This window comes from Muscardinus avellanarius, assembly GCF_963383645.1.
Source record: "Muscardinus avellanarius genome assembly, chromosome: 2".
Classification (NCBI taxonomy): Eukaryota; Metazoa; Chordata; class Mammalia; order Rodentia; family Gliridae; genus Muscardinus; species Muscardinus avellanarius.
The window spans coordinates 42,058,812-42,075,669 of record NC_137787.1 but is presented as its reverse complement, the minus strand read 5'-3'; the positions used below and the strand labels follow the sequence as shown (position 1 = coordinate 42,075,669).

Below are 16,858 nucleotides of genomic sequence, written 5' to 3'. Positions count from 1 at the left end.
GAAGCCCTACATACGTGTTAGTTGTTATAGTTACCTGTGTAGAGGTAAATCCTAAACATATTGGAAAATGTGTTGGGCTTTTAGGAATGGATATTTACGTAATTGGCTACCAATAAATAATCTGTCTAGAGCTCTGTTTATATAGTTATGATTCCTTTATCCCAAGAACTAAGAGTTATATCATAAAGAAAAAAAATTAAACGACTTTAAAAGATGTGGGAAGCAGACAGAACTCCTAGGCAGTGGTTCACAATGTTGACTGCATCTCAAAATCACTTAGGAAGCTTTTACAAATTCCAAAGTTCAGGCTACACCCCAAATGCATTACATCAGAATGAATGGGGGTGAAACCCAGGCATAAGTCTTCTATGTAGCTCTAATGAGAAATACTATTCTCATCGTAGTTGAGAACTACTATTTCCAGTGTTGAGAACTACTATTTCCTTACAGGAAAATAAAATGTAACCCATAGAACATGTGGGTAGCCTCCAAGGCTAACACAGGGTGAATTCTTTCTGTGTATTTGAGAGACATGAGCTCCATGAATACGAGGGTGCTCTCCTGGAGGGCTGAGGGGAAGGCAGTGCAGCCTGGATTCTGCTGCAGTAAAGTTTTCTGTCCTCCCATCTAAGAAACTGCAGACTAGTCACCCAGCCAGCTCAGAAAAAGCCACGGTGAATCAGCTTCCAAGAGCACACTCATTGTCAGAGAAGAGGAAAATGAAGAACAAAAGACTGAATGAAAATCTTTCAAGACTCAAACACCACATAATTCTCTAAGAATTATGTGCTGATTACTTAAGATATAGCACATATACTACACGGCAGTATATTTTCCACTGAGTACTTAAAAGGATGTGGGAAAGGCCATAATACATTCCATTACTATTGGTACAGATACAATAAAAATGATCTCCAACTCCATTCACATTCTAGGTAGGGGAGTTTAATTATGGAGACATAAATTGTTCGGTGCAAAAATATTTACTAATGGTTCTATTATAAAAAAAAAAAAAAAACAATTACAGCCAGGCGTGGTGGTGCACGCTTGTAATCCCTGAGCTTGGGAAGTGGAGACCAGAGAATTGTGCAGGTTCGAAGCCAGCTGTGCTGGCTTAAGAGACCCTGCTTCCAAATAAAAAATGCGAAATAGGTCTGGGAGTGTAGCCCGGAGGTAGAATGGTTCCATTCCCAGTACCACCAAAAAAAAAAAAAAAAAAAAAAAAAAAAATCAGTTACATATACTTTACACGTAAAAATTAAATTATGCTTCTGGTTTTGATCGAATTCATAAACCAAGTCAAATACAACTGCCAAGAGAATCCACAGCAAGGAATAAGGTTACTTCTGCTTTGGAAACCAAAAATATTCTGGGAAGATTGAGCTAATAGAAATGTATGGGGACCAAAATCATGCTCTTACAGAGAGGGTACTTATAAGGTCTTTACAGTTTTACAAAAGGAAATCAGATATGAAAAGGTCAGTGTTACATTTCAAAAGTGATCAAATGTGGGGCTGACTTTATGAATGGTCAGTATTATGTTATTCATTTGTAGCAAAAAAAAATCAGTAATAATTATTAGGGTTTTTTTCTTTGTTGTTGCTAGGCAGAACTTTCAGAGAGTGATATATTTCCTTACACCATTACAAAATTGCATAATCATATACAAATTAAAGAGTTCTACCTAACAAAATATCTCAGATGACACTAGAAAAACGTTGGCATCAAACTCCTGGGAATTCTGAGCATTTTCAACTCTTCTCTGATTTGGGTGAACAACCTGGAACCCAGGTGGCTTGGATGACCAGCACTCACTTGCACACTTCTGGGGCTTGTTGCTTGGCCTAACTTAGCACAGCTCCAGGCCCCTGTCCTGGGAAGACTGAGGAGCCCATTTCTTTCCTGGTTTACTTTTCACAAGAAAAGGAAGGAAGGGAGGGAAAGATCTCTAATTTTTTTTCTTTTATTCACAATCCCTTGCTAGTGATAACCACAGTCATTTCTGAGAGGCTCCATCTTCTGAAACACGACTCAACACTGGAACTTAAGGAAAGGAGGAGGAGGGGGAGGAGGTAGCGGCGGCAGCGCTGAAGTGTTTGCATTTTTCCTTTATTTTCTAAGAGTAGTAAAAGGCCACAGGTCATTTTTGAGCTTGCGAATGATCATGTACAAAGAATTTATTGAAAACAACAATTTGATGCTCTGATTTCTCAGACTTTGGCAGAAAAGCAATTTATTTAAAAGGGGGCATTCTAGGGTATATTCATGACAGGCATCTCGACAGTACCAGGGTGAGGACAAGGGAGACTAAAAAAAATAAAATGTCTATATCATGATAGAGACAGAATCTGGAGGAGAGGGTGAGAGAGGGGGGAAGTGGAGGAGAAGGATAAACATCTGGTGAAGACGATGCATGGAGAAAGAGAAGAAGATGCTTTGGGAAGACCTAATCTATTTCACAGTGCATTCTCCCAAGACAGCCTTTGGTGACAACCCACAAGCTTCTCTTTAGCTCTTTTTCTGGTACTGGGGATGGAACCTCCTTGTGACACCCCTGGCCCCATTTATTAATCTTTTTTTTTGAAACAGGATCTCACTGAGTTGTGGAGGGCCTCAATAAGCAGCCAAGGCTAGCCTTGAACCTGTGGATCCTCCTGTCTTAACCTCACAAGTGCGGGGATTACAAGCATGCGCCACCACGCCTGGCTTCTTCAGCTCTTTCTTCTGTCAGTGAGACGGTGTTGCTCTTAGCTTCCAGATATGCCAGTTTTAGTCAAGTAGCCATAGCTCTGCACCATAATTTACCACGATGCTCCAAAACCATGAAACCTCTTTAATGGGTTATGGATATGAAAGCAAGGAGAAATACAATCTACTTGTGAAAAGCTTTAGCAAAGAGTGGGTTAAAAAAGTTCTCATTTAGTCAAAGTCAGCTTTGGTTACCTGGAAAATTCATATAATATAGCACAACTCCAACAATATTAGATAAATTAGGTGTTATTACATTAGGTGTTATTTAAATTCCTAGAAATGTGCAGCTTAAATAAACTTCTGGGTTCCCTATTTGGCACAATAAACCATATGGTGTTTGCAAAGATTTTTTTTCTTTCTGGCACAGCTGAGGTTGGGATTGGCATTATAGTGGTCCTAGAAAAATAAAGCTTTGCATTCCAAAATTTTGACAAATTTTAGGTGAGCACTCAAAAAGCTCCAAAAAAGCAGTGAGTCAAATTTTCCAAAGCCCCCCTCTCTTCTGAACTCGGGGAGGCATACAAATAGGCTTGGAATGAGGAAAGGTGAGGAAAGATGACCAGGTTCCCAGGCATTCCAAAAAAAGGTCATTAAAATTTATCGTTGTCACGATTTTCCCAATATTATTCTCGGAACCACAAAGAGGGGTAAAATTCTAGCTACAAGAATCAGTCCACTTTAGCTACAAGATCAGACTACTTTAAAAGATCTGTTTGAAATGTTGCTTTTACAAAACCCTCAGGAATACTGGTAGAAGAAGAAGTTACTTTATTCAAAGAAACAGATGATTCCTCCACAAGGGAAATGGGGCTGAGTCCTGCCCTTTTATCACGTGGAAGTACTTACAGTCGCTTCCACTGTTACCAGGCAGCACATCCCAATCTCAAGATCAAACAAAGCCCCCTGAAACAGAGTGGGCCAAAAATATGGAGATGATTCCTCCTGAAAATTAAAACCACCACAAACGCTGCTAGCAATTTAGATATATTTGGATTACACATGTCTTTGGAGAATGTTTAAATCTAAGTTTCCAAAAGGCATTTTTATACCACAATGGATTAATCATGTGATTTGTGATCCTAAGTGGAGAAGTAAGCTTAGTCATCATTTAAGATGCTCACAGTCCCAGAGTACATTCAGCCAGTCTTCAAGAGGATGCATTGTAGGGCTGGAAGAGACACGATATGGTGATCTACCTTTTTCTCAGGGAGCATGGACTCTATAAAGAATCTAGAAAGAGATCCTGGACTGCTATGAGCAATAATATATATGGTTTCATTTCTTTAGCCATAAGGCATCAGATAAAGGGATGTAAATTGTAGCACAGGTTCTTTTTTTGGTACTAGAGATTCACACATGCAGTGCAATTGCTCTACCACTGAGCTATACTCACTGTGTTCTCTCCAACACGCTCTCCTTTTGAGACACGATCTTGATAAATTGTTCAGAATGGTTTGAATTTGTAATCTTCCTGCCTCAGCCTCCCTAGTAACTTTACAGGCCAGTAGGATTACAGGTCAGTGCCACGGCATTTAGGCTAGCATAGACAAAATCCTTTCAGTATAATTAAAGACCTATACAGCTAGCTCAGCAAATCAGTGAGACAAAGATCCATATATTCCAGTTATGAATTATTTACATATGGAAAAATGATATACTTATTGAAATCAAGTTTCTGGAAAGGAATAAAAGAGGACAAATTAGTATTTGCTGGATACTTATGTTTCAGGCAGCTCACAAGACATTCTCCCAAAAATAACCAGGAGAGGTGAAGTGAAATTCCAGGCCAGGGAAGGAGATAACTGCCAAAAGTCACATGGACAAGGAAACACTAAGTTCTGTTCTCCCCTACACCTTTCAAATTACCTGTAGGGTCATATAGGTATTTCCTTCCACTCAGTGTCATTCAACTAGGTGTCCTCGACTTTTCTAGAGTCGACCTGTGCCTTTGCTTTCCTGTGGCTTCTCCTGTGGAATGTCTGCTTCTTTGCCTCGTTCATCAAATCGCTTTCCTGCCACCCACCCTGGGTCCTGCATATACAGCCTCAGCTTCCCCACCTGAAACACCCTGTCCCTCTTCCCCTCCTGACTACTTGCTGCCCTGCTCTGCTTTCCCTTCCCTCCATGCCTCATGGCTCTTGGCTTCCACTTTACATCCTGTGTGACTAGTCACACACACAGTCAGTGACCACATATCCAGTTGATGACCGTGCTGCTTTGGCAAAGACAATTTATAACTTCCTGATTTTAAAATCTCATGCCTTGCCGGGCGTGGTGGCACACGCTTGTAATCCCAGCACTCAGGAGGCTGAGACCTGGAGGATCGTGGTTTGTGGACAGCCTCAGCTACTTAGTGAGGCCCTCTGCAACTCAGTGAGACCCAGTTTCAAAATAAAGAATAAAAAATACGGCAGGGGGTGTAGCTCGGAGGTCAAATGCCTCTGGGTTCCATCCCCAGACCCGCAAAAAAAAAAAAAAAAAAAATTAATAATCTTATGGCTTCTCCTCAGACCTCATCCTTCCTGACTCCTTTGAGCACCTGGCTCTGTTAGCCCCCAGATCCTTGAAAACTGGCTCCTCCAAAAAGACTTTTCCTAATTCAATTCTAAAATCTGCTGACTCTCCTACTCTCTCCTTGACCTCAGTCTGTCCCTTAAACATTGGGGTCCTCATGTCACCATTGGTCTTTCTCTTCTTTTCACTCACCAGTCTTGCTCCCTCACATCTGAGTTCTGGGCTTTGATCACCAGCAGTACACTGATTTCCCACTGTCAATCTCTCCCTCACTCCATAACTCTTTTCCGGTTGTCTTTGTCTATCTCCAATTGATGGCCCAAAGCTCTCTCAATACCATATGTTCCAAACCAAACTCATTTCACCTCTCCCCTCCAATCCAACCTTTTTCCTTTCTTGGTAAGTGGTGCTAAGATCTGCCTATGTGTAGGTAGTGAGGACCTGCAACTCTCCCCTGGCTCTTCCCTACCTGGGCTCAGGTTCCTGATGTCTCTGCATCCGACATGTTCCCTGAATCTATTCCCTTGTCTCCTTCTTCAGCACCATTGTCATTCCCCAATTCAGACCATCATGCCACCAGGCAAATGCAGCAGCCTCCCAAATAATTTCTCTCCAGTCTCTCATATTCAAAATGGCCTCCTTGTTAACACAAAATGGATCTTTGAAAAACCTGGTATTATTGTTATTCTTCTGTTTGTAAGTTTTCAGAGGCTTCACATGGACTCTAAGCTAAGGCCTCAATGACCATCTGGCCCTGGCTTTTACAACCTGAGCTTTGAGAACTCCCTTTTACTTTTAGCTATTAACTTGCCTTAGACTAATTTTTTTGTGTGTGGTACTGGGCATGGAAGTCAGAGGCATTCTACCTCCGAGCTACCCTCCCAGTCCTATTTTTTATTTGTTCTTTTGAAACAAGGTCTCACTGAGTTGCATAGGGCCCTAATAAGTAGCTAAGGCTGTCCGTGAACCGCAATCCTCTTGTCTCAGTCTCCCAAATGCTGGGACTATGAGTGTGCGCCACCATGCCCGGCTCTGCCTTAGACTATTTTTAGGTAACTGTAGCTTAGCTTATGCTAGCCCTGTGATGAGGCTGTCCTCCTTTTTTTGGTCCACCTAGCAAACTGCTGTTCATCATCTTCCACCTGTTCTCTTCATCGCATCAAACAACTCATTCCCAGCCATGAAGGGATCATTGTTCCCACGTCTGTGTTCCCATACAGCTCTTCATTACAGGACTAGCTAGTGAGCTTTACAGAGTCATTATTGACTCACTAACCCACCAGGAACCCTTCAAAGGCAGAGACTCTATTATTCATCTCTCTAGCACCAGGGTCTAATCCAATGCTTAGATCACAGTTGGATGCTCAATAAATCTGTGCTACTTGAACAGATTAATAGACCTTTTCCTGTTTGCAGTATTCAATTAGGCTACAGCTTCATTATCATCACAATATGTGAAAACACATGTTATATATCAAAGAACATATAGCAGCTTTTAGTGACACACTTCAAGTTAGGGCTTTCATTGAAATAGTTTTGAATTCTGACAGCTGTTGAGAACAATACGTTGCATATGATAAAAATAAATATAGTTGAACTCTATCAGCATTACAACTGTCTTCCTTTATACAATTCCTTTGCTAGTCTTCATTTTCTAATATTCATTCATTCTCTCCCTCATTCTTTAATTCATGTCTTTCAAAAATATTTCAAACTTATAAATGTTAATCTAGCTTTCAACATGTTCCATCCTCCCATTCATTTTTGCTTTTGTTTTTCCTATCTAATTCAGTTAGAGAATACTTCAGTAAAAATTATCCAAGTCTATTACACTGAATAATTTAAGTACCATATTATTTATTGAGAGTGGAGACTTTATTTTCTATCAAAACTTTTTCTTCACTAGAACTTTTTAAATCCCAAAAGCTAACATAGTATTTTGTATATGAACAAATCCTAAGATATCTTAAGCTATATTAGGCATTACATACCATTAATGGAAAATAAACTCCGCATCTGGGCATGTCATAACTACCAACATTTATCCTCCTATTCATTATCTTTCTGACATAATGAATTCCCACGGAAACAGCCACTTTTAAGAAAGAGCAAATGCTGCATGACATGTCTGTGTGCCGAAATAGCAAATGTGCCCCAAGTGCTCCCTCCCTGCTCTTCAGGAAGGAGAGAATGCCTGACTTTGGTGAATACTCCTCAGAGGATTCACTGTGAGCAGCAGGTGGACTCACCTGGTGAGTTCTGAGGAGATGAGACCGGGGAGCCACGTGGGGACTGACAGTAGCTGGGGTGGAGTAAGGCATGTGGAGGCACATATGACATTATCTCTTCTTCAAATAAACTGGGAAGACAAGAAACAAAATGACTACTTTAGCCAAAGAGATAGGGGAAAGTTGTGTTTCTGCCATGAGTAGGTGAAAACACATTATCTTTCATTATGACATAGTCTATCAGCAGTCCCTCTTGTTCTCCACTGTCATGATTTAACAGCTTTCTTCCTGCCATCACTTTGTTTTTATTTATTTATTTAATACTGGGAATTGAACCCAAGAACAGGCTACTTCCAAGCTATACCCTTATTTGTTTTTAGTTTTTATTTTATTTTTTGGTAATGGAAATTGAATCCAGCTGAGCTATATCCTTAACCCTTTGTACTTTTTATTTTTTGTTTTTTCTGCGGGTCTGGGGGTGGAAACCAGGGGCATTCGACCTCCGAGCTATACCTCCTGCCCTATTTTTTATTCGTTATTTTGAAACCGGGTCTCACTGAGTTGCAGAGGGCCTCACTAAGTAGCTGAGGCTGTCCACGAACCGCGATCATCTGGTCTCAGCCTCCCAAATGCTGGGATTATAAGCGTGCACCACCATGCCCAGCTTTTATTTTATTTTTTGGTACTAGGGATAGAAACCAGGGGCATTATACCTCTTAAATATGCCACCAGTCCTTCATTTTTTTTATTTATTTTTTTATTTTTTTTGGTGGTACCGGGGTTCCTGGAAGCCCTTCTTCCTCCGGGCTACACTCCCAGACCTATTTTATATTTTTGAAACAGGGTCTCTTACGTAGCGGGGATTACGCCCAGCTACCAGTCCTTCATTATACTTTTTTATTTTGAAACAAGGTCCCCTTAAGTTGCTGAGGCTAGTCTTGAACCTGCAATCCTCCTGTCTCAGCCTTCTAAATATAGAGATTACAGGTGTGCATCACCATGGCCAAGCCCAGAGTTTTATGTTTTGCATAAAACTATTAGTCATCTATGTATAGATGAATAATATATAATTTTGCCTTATGCATTATTTAAAAAGATAAATTGTGTGTAAAAATATAGCATTCTTGATAGCTATTTCTCTTTCAACAATACTGTTCTAATTATGATATGTATGTGGAAAAATTAGGATATAGAATATTCCTTTTGCCAGTTATACAGCAGGCCCTTCTATGAACATATTAGTTTATTTAACCATACATCTTTTGAAAAATATTGACTTTATTTCCAACTGTATACTTTTATCAATAATGGTATAATAAATAACCTCAATGTGTCCCCTTATCTATATGTAAAAGGGTTTCTTAGTGTAGCTATAGTGAGTACCTGAAAGCAGAGTTGCTTGGTCAAAATGCATATGCCTTTTCAACTACACAAGATACCGTCAACTTGTACTCTAAAAAGGTTGTAGAAACTGCAACCCCATCAAGCCCAGGCAATACGAAACTTGATGTGTTTCATTGGCTATATCCAGATTTTTTATTTTTACAAATCTAGTGGTGTAAAATTGCATCACATTATTTGAAATTGCATCTTATGATTACTAGCATCTTTTTATGAGTTTGTTGACCATACATGCTTCAATTTCTATGAAATGCTATTTATACCTTTTACCCACTTTTCTTTGGATTCTCTTCTTTTAAAATAATTTAAGGGCATTCTTCATCTATTCATGGTCTCTTTGTTTTATGTGTTGTGAATATTATTCTTCCAGTGTGTTGCCTTTCTATGTGGTATCTTTCATTATACTAAATTTTAAATTTTATGTAACTGATTTATCAATCATTTCCTATATAAGCTGATAGAGTTACACATTTTACATTTGACTTGAGTTATTGAAAGGATGCAAGAAATAGAATTATCAATAACAAATGCAACAAGGTCATTTAAAAATTCTTGTGTTTTATAATAGACATTATAAAATAATTTTACATGGGTTTGTTTATTAATTAATTAATTTATTTATTTATTGGTGGTACTGGGGTTCCTGGAAGCCCTTCTACTTCTGGGCTATACTCCCAGACCTATTTTTACATTTCTATTTGGAAACAGGGTCTCCTAAGCCAGCACGCGGCTGGCTTCGAACCTGCGTGATCCTCCTGTCTCTGCCTCCCAAGCGTGGGGATGACAAGCGTGCGCCACCACGCCCGGCTACATGGTTTTATTTTTAATTGAATAATGTTGTAGAGCTCTACTATCTACATAGTGGCTTACTGACAGAGACATTTTTATCAAGAGTGATATTTTTTTCTAAGAAATAAACAAAATATTAAAAACAAAATTTTCCACTATGAATGCAGCAAGTACACTGCTCACATTTATAGTCACTGGTTAAAATGAGTTAAACTCCAAAATAATATAAAAAATAAAGATCTGAAGATATAAATAACACACCCAAGTTTTTTGTTGTTGTTCTGTTTTGTTTTTGTGGTATTGAGGTTCCTGGAAACCCTTCTACCTTGGGCTATACTCCCAGACCTATTTTATATTTTTATTTGGAAACAGGGTTTCTTAAGCCAGCAAAGCTGTGTTTGAACTAGCATGATCCTCCTGTCTCCGCCTCCCAAGTGCGGGGATTACAAGTGTGTGCCACCATGCCCCACATAACACACCCAAATTTTAAATAATCAATAAATTGTTTGTTTGTTTGTTTGTTTGTTTATTTATTTATTGTAGTACTGGAGATGGAACACAGGGGCATTCTATCTCCAAACTACATCCCTAGCCCTATTTTTTATTCTTTATTTTAAAACAGGGTCTCACTGAGTTGCAAAGGGCCTCTCTAAGTAGCTGAGGCTGTCTATAAACCTCAATCCTCCTGTCTCAGCCTCCCAAATACTGGGATTACAAGTGTGTTCCACCATGCCTGGCTACTAATGTATTTATTAAGCAGGTACATGTATAATACATTGTATAATATACTTGTGTAATATTATTAAAATAATACATTTGGGTCACTCAAATGAAATAAAAGTCTAGAATAATATATTACTTGCATATAAAATTATAGATCTATTATATATGAGTGAAGTTTATACCCTTCTCCAAAGACCTATTAGTTCCATATGAGGCCCCAGGTTCATTCTCTGGCATCTCCACGGGAAAAAAAAAAAAAAAAATCCTTATTTTCTCAAACAAGAAAAAATAAAAGGCTTTTTCTGAGTTTTCAAATACAATTTAATTGTACCAAATAACACATAGAAATTCATGCAAACTGTGGTATTTATCAATGTACAAATATTCTAATGTATATTATAATAAAATATTTAAGATTTTACCATCTAAAGATTATTTAACTAAGGACAAGAGAAAAATATTTATGCCTTTTGTTTCACAATAAGTGCTTTTACTAATTCCAAGAGTAGGACCCTTAAATAAAACACTTTGATTTCTAGAATGAATCCAGAGTTATAGTCTAGCCAGAATTTTGTAACAAAAACTTAACTATTTTCCACTCAATAAACTTTGATAGAAACATCAGATTCTGATATTAATAGATTATTCAATTTTCTTCCTGATCATTTAGCATACAATAGCTGCTTTCAGAACTAGCTCAGTATACCACAATAAATGGGGGGCTACTCCTACAGTAAGAAGCATCATCCCCTTATAGGTCTTGTCCAGAGTCAAAGTAGAAAGAAATGTCTATGGAAAGTGATCACCGCCTTTTGAATTATGCTTCAGTTTCACAGTAAAGGGAAATAACTTTTTGGCAGCAATCAAGTGGGCAGTCAGAAACATGGAAAAGAAAAGCTGGGTGTGGTGGTACATGACTAGAATCCCAGTACTTGGGAGGCAGAGACAGGAGGATCACAGGTTCATGGCCAGTCTCAGCAATTTAAACAAGGCCCTCTGCAACTTAGTGAGACAGTTTCAAAATTAAAAATAAAAATAGGGCTTGGGGTGTGGCTCAGTTAGAATGTTCCTGAGTTCAATTCCCCATATCAAAAATAAAAAATAAAAAAGGAAGAAAAATAAAAAAGAAACATGAAAACAAATATGGTAACTATCAAGTGAAGAATGAGGAATGGCCAAGGTCAAGATCATCATGAAAGACATGAATGGGGTTGTTAGCACTCAGGGATAAATAAAACATTGCTGAGTGGCTCAGTGAAACATTCCCTTAAAATTTACTGAGGCTTCTGAGTGGGTGTTCCAACCACGGGCCGGATGGAGCAGAACATTATTTTACTCTGGCTTGCCTATATTTGAGGGATAGTAAAAAAAAAAAAAAAAAGAGAAAATCTTTTGAAAACTTGACAGTTTCCCTTCTAAACTACTCTAAAATTTAAAACCAAAGCCAATCTAATCATCACAGAAGAAAATACAATCTGTCAGTTTTATGAAAGGCTATCTAGTTGGCAGGGAATACCAGGGGCCAAATTTCAACTTTCTGATCTGATTTCCCAAAGCTAAACTCTCAAAACCACAAAGTAAATAAAAAATGTCTTGAATCAGCAAAGGAGACAAAGCCCATTATGAGAAAAAAAATTGAAAGAAAACATAAATATGACCTCGGGCCTACCCTGATGGTTAAGCTGTGCATACCTTATTTGGTTACCCTTCTGTTCCATTTTGTGACAGGAATATTTTATTCATTCATAATTTATTTATTCATTCAACCCTTATTTATTCATCATTTTATTTATTCATTCAACCTTTACCTTCTTCAATGCCACATCCTTTGTAAACACGGTATAAACAAAGTTATACAGATCTCTGTGATAACAAATACGATATAAAATGAACTATCAGTAAAACAGCATCCTAAATATTTAACATGAGTATTTCCTTAAGTCTTTAAGGATACAGAAGAACATTTTAGCCTGATAATATTGGCATATCATTCTCTAAAATGCCCCATGACAACAGAAGACTTTCTGCTTTAATTAGTAGATGTACATACCTCAGCAACATAACAAGATCTGCATCGCTTGAAAGGCGCACCAATCCTGGAGTCCCTTCAGTTCGAATAAATTGGATCTTCTCCCTGTTCAGATAAAGAAATGACTCAAAATATATGTGGATATATCAAAGTGGTAAAGTGCCATCAAAGTAGTGAAACCAGCCCCCACTTTGAGTTAAGGTCAGTTGTGATCCAATAATTGGGCTCTTCTAAAAAGCAACCATTCAGGTCCATTCCCTGCTATCCTCAAAGGGTTATACAGGTTGTACAGGCTTCTATTTCTGAGAGTATATCTTTAAGATACGTGTGATCAGCCCACATATCTTCTATTCCTATTTGGAAGCAGATAGTAGCTATGCGTTATAACTTCAGTGAAAAATGGAAGTACTCTTAGTTATTACAGTGGGTGAAATAGATTATATGTATACCTGTGTGAATGTATATATACTTATACACCTGAAATATAACCTGAGTTATTTTTACCATTATTGTATTATAGATGTGATAACACCAGTTTTTTTGTTTTATGAATCATCTTCATGTTATTGTTTTTGATTTCTGATATAAATATAATTTTAATAAAGCTTTTTCCTAGTTGCCTTCAGTTCAGATAAATTTCCTCACATACCATATGCTATTTTGAAGCACACCCAAATTAATTTTTGTAAGATAAGGAAAAAGTAAAAACAAAAATTATGGTACTGAAATCATTACATTTGATTGGAACATAGAGGAAAAATACATGATTTTACTCTAATTGCTAAGGACAATCTATTCTGAATACTGTGTATGATATGAAATACCAGTTTTGACATATTTATTTAGATTTAGTTCTTATCTAAGGGGGAACTTTTCTTGCTACTTGCTATTTTTATAAAGTTCCAAATTACACATTTTCTTTTCTTTTCTTTTTTTTTTTTTTGCAGGTCTGGGGATGGAACCCAGGGGCATTTGACCTCAGAGCTACACCCCCTGCCCTGTTTCTTATTCTTTATTTTGAAACCGGGTCTCACTGAGTTGCAGAGGGCCTCACTAAGTAGCTGAGGCTGTCCACGAACCGTGAGCCTCCCAAATGCTGGGATTACAAGCATGCGCCACCACACCTAGCTACACATTTTCTTCTTATGATTCTTACAGATTTGAAGGTGATAAGGTAGAGAACAAGGTTTAATTATTCAAATGAAAAACTCCCTAATACTTAGAAATAGGTTTTCCCTAAGCTCCACAGCTTATAGGATATGATCCAGAATTCAGTTCTTGGTTTATTTTGGCTAGATCCATTTTACACAAAACAGTAGTAGATGAAACATCTTATCATTAGTAGTGTCACATTTTCCTCTTCTATCCCTTATTGCAAGTATATAATTCCTATTTAAAAACAAAGATTGTGTAGATATGAGTGTGGGAAGGCCTGTAATGAAACTGCTCAGAAGCCCGACATCCCTACTAAGCTTATTTCAGCCTGAAGCCTTGAACCACGAATCACATTATTCCTCAAGTGTTAGGATCATACATCTGAAACACATCATGGAAACCAAAGACTTATCTGGTGACTGGCTTTTTGATAAGAAATATAAACATGGGCCTAAAAAAGCTAAACTGGGGGGAAGTTATCATGGAAAAAAACAATTACTTAACTGAAGAAGTATTTGTATAAGGGTCAGTAACAATATGCTTTGATCTTGAAAAATGTAGTTATCTTCAACAAACATGCAGTTTATCTCCTTTGTCTACCAACACAGAAAAGCTAAGCAAATCGAACAACCCCCTCCCCCCCAACAAGCAGTCTGAGCCTCTGCCCAACTCTCTTAACTGGAGCTATGAACGGGGCCAGTGATGGCAGAGGCATCTTGTTCTGGACTGAGGCCTGCAAGTTTCCTGTGAATAAGAAAAATGTCATAGCTCATGTGAGTCACCAGGATGATGGTCTGGGTGAGGAAAGGTGAGGGGTAAGGCTCCAGAGGAAGTATGGAAAACTTCTCATCACTTCCCAAATACTAACTACCAGGCAAAGAAGGCATCTAGTCTGATTTTTCAGGCGGGACCCTGCCAGGGGCAGGCTGAGACTAGTGTTCTACCAGGCCAGCTAGTTTGTCACAGTGACAAGCTATGGGTCATAAGCATCCAGGAGCAGACACCGAAACATGTCATCTGATATACATTAAAGTGCTAAGCACTTTCTTATAATAATTCTCATTTGCTTTTTCAACATTTTCTGAGCACCTACTCTGTGCTGGGCACGATCCCAAATACCAAAAATCAAACAAGGATTAAGACAGTCACTCACCATGGAGCTTACAGTGCAAGAGAAGAGAGTAAGTCAAAGGTGATTCCAGTATTATGTGAAACTGTAAGTTCTGTTCACCAAATGGAATTTATACCACCACCTAGTCTAGACAGTCATTTCTTCTTTGTTTCACGTAGAAACAAAGAAGACATTAGTTTATTGTTGGTCAAGAGAGCAGACCAAGGCTGAGGAAGAGAGAGTGGTCACCAGACATTCTCTGAAATAGCATATCTTTCCTTTCTGAGAATAAAGAAGGAACTGTACTTCATTTAATCAGATATTAACCCAATATCCTATAGACTAGTGTTGCTCAAACCGGTACTAGAAATCTGAATACATAATCTCAAGTCTTTTCAAAAGAAGTAAAAATGGCTAGTAAATATATTAAAAAAGTTTAACATTTTTAGCATTCAGGGAAATGTAAATTAAAATTACACCAAGAGCCCATCTAACTACAGTAATAATGGCAATCATCAAGAACACAAATAACTTAAACATATCAAAGTCAATCACTAACCCAAGCATGGGAAGGAGGGATGAGGAGGGAATGGGCCAGGAATTAGATAAGGGCTAATTGTGCATGTATGTCTCCACCATCTTTTATCCCATTAAGACGTATGACTACAATGCACCAATAAAAAAATTTTAAAAAGCCAGAGCGTGGTAGTGCATGCTTGTAATCCCCATGCTTGGGAGGCTTAAACAGGAGGATCGTGCCTCAGCTACTTAGTGAGACTCTTAGCAACTTATTGAGACCCTGTTTCCAAATAAAATATAAAATAGGACTAGGAGTGTAGCCCGGAGGGAGAAGGCCCCTGGGTTCCATCCCCAGTACCACCACCCAAAAAAAATATTTAAAAAAAAAAAGAACACAAATAATAATAAAATGTTGGTGAGGTTGTGGGGAAATAGGAACACTACTGCACTGTTGGTGGGACTGCAAATTAGTGCAGCTGACATGGAGATCAGTATGGAGGTTTCTTTGAAGATTGGGAATGGAACTACCATATGACCCAGCAATAACACTCTTGAGCATCTTTTCAAAGGGAATAAAATCAGAATATTATAATAATATCTACATATCCATGTTGATAGCAGCACAACTTACAATAGCCAAAATATGGAACCAACCTAGGTACCCATCAACAGACGAACAGATCACAAAGCTTTGGTCTATACATCCAATAGAATTTTACTCAGCTAAAAAGAAGAACAAAATCATGCCTTTTGTAGGAAATCAGATGGAAATCATGAGTACTAAGCAAGTATAGCCAGTCTCAAAAATCAAGCATATGTATGTTTTCTCTTATATTTGGAAGAATTTTTATTTTTTATTTATTTTTATTTTGGTGGTGGTGCTACTGGGGTTCCTGGAAACCCTTCTACCTCCGGGTTATACTCCCAGACCTACTTTTATATATATTTTTTAAATTTGGAAACAGGGTCTCTTAAGCCAGCAAGGCTGGCTTCAAATCAGCACGATCCTCCTGTCTCCACCTCCCAAGCGCGGGAATTACAAGCGTGTGCCACCACGCCCGGCTATTTGGAAGAATTTTTAAATGCTGCATTTCACTTTGGTGACTAAATTGTCTAAAAGGATAGAAGCATACTTTGGATAATAGGGTGACATTCATCGCTGAATACGGCCATACAACTTCGGGTCTCCTGTCTGCAGTTACAAGGCGGTTGGGGACAAGCAATCTGGGACGAACTTTTAAAGTGCTGATAAGCAAAACTGGCTGCTCTGAGGTCAGCATGGCCTCATTGTCAAATATGACAGCAATGGTTCCTGTTTGCTACTCATGCACAATTCCCCTCCCCTCACTCTCTCTGTCTTCCCTTAGGGTCCTTCCTTCCTTCCTGAGGATTGAACCCAGGGGCATTCTCCCTCCAAACTAATCCCCAACTCTTTTTATTTTTATTTTTATTTTTATTTTAAAACAGCGTCTTACTAAGTTGCTGAGGCTGATCTTGAACCTACCTGTGATTCTCCTGTCTCAGTCTCCCAAGTACTGGAATATAATATAGGTGTGGTCTACCATACCCAGCTCATGCACAGCATTCTTACCAACTAAAAAGACAGAAGTTTTCTGCTGCAGTATTAATTCACATCAT

General features: G+C 38.4%; 1 protein-coding gene across 1 annotated transcript in view; it reads right to left on the bottom strand.

Annotated features, from left to right (window-relative positions):
• Window positions 1-16,858, bottom strand: part of HECW2 (HECT, C2 and WW domain containing E3 ubiquitin protein ligase 2) — a gene marked incomplete at both ends in the record, with an annotated part of 238,319 nt that overhangs the window by 43,645 nt on the left and 177,816 nt on the right. Inside the window, 2 exons of the mRNA XM_080690058.1 lie at window positions 7,515-7,624; window positions 12,457-12,540. Of these exons, the coding sequence (XP_080546184.1) occupies window positions 7,515-7,624; window positions 12,457-12,540 (194 nt within the window). The remainder of the gene's footprint in view (window positions 1-7,514; window positions 7,625-12,456; window positions 12,541-16,858) is intronic.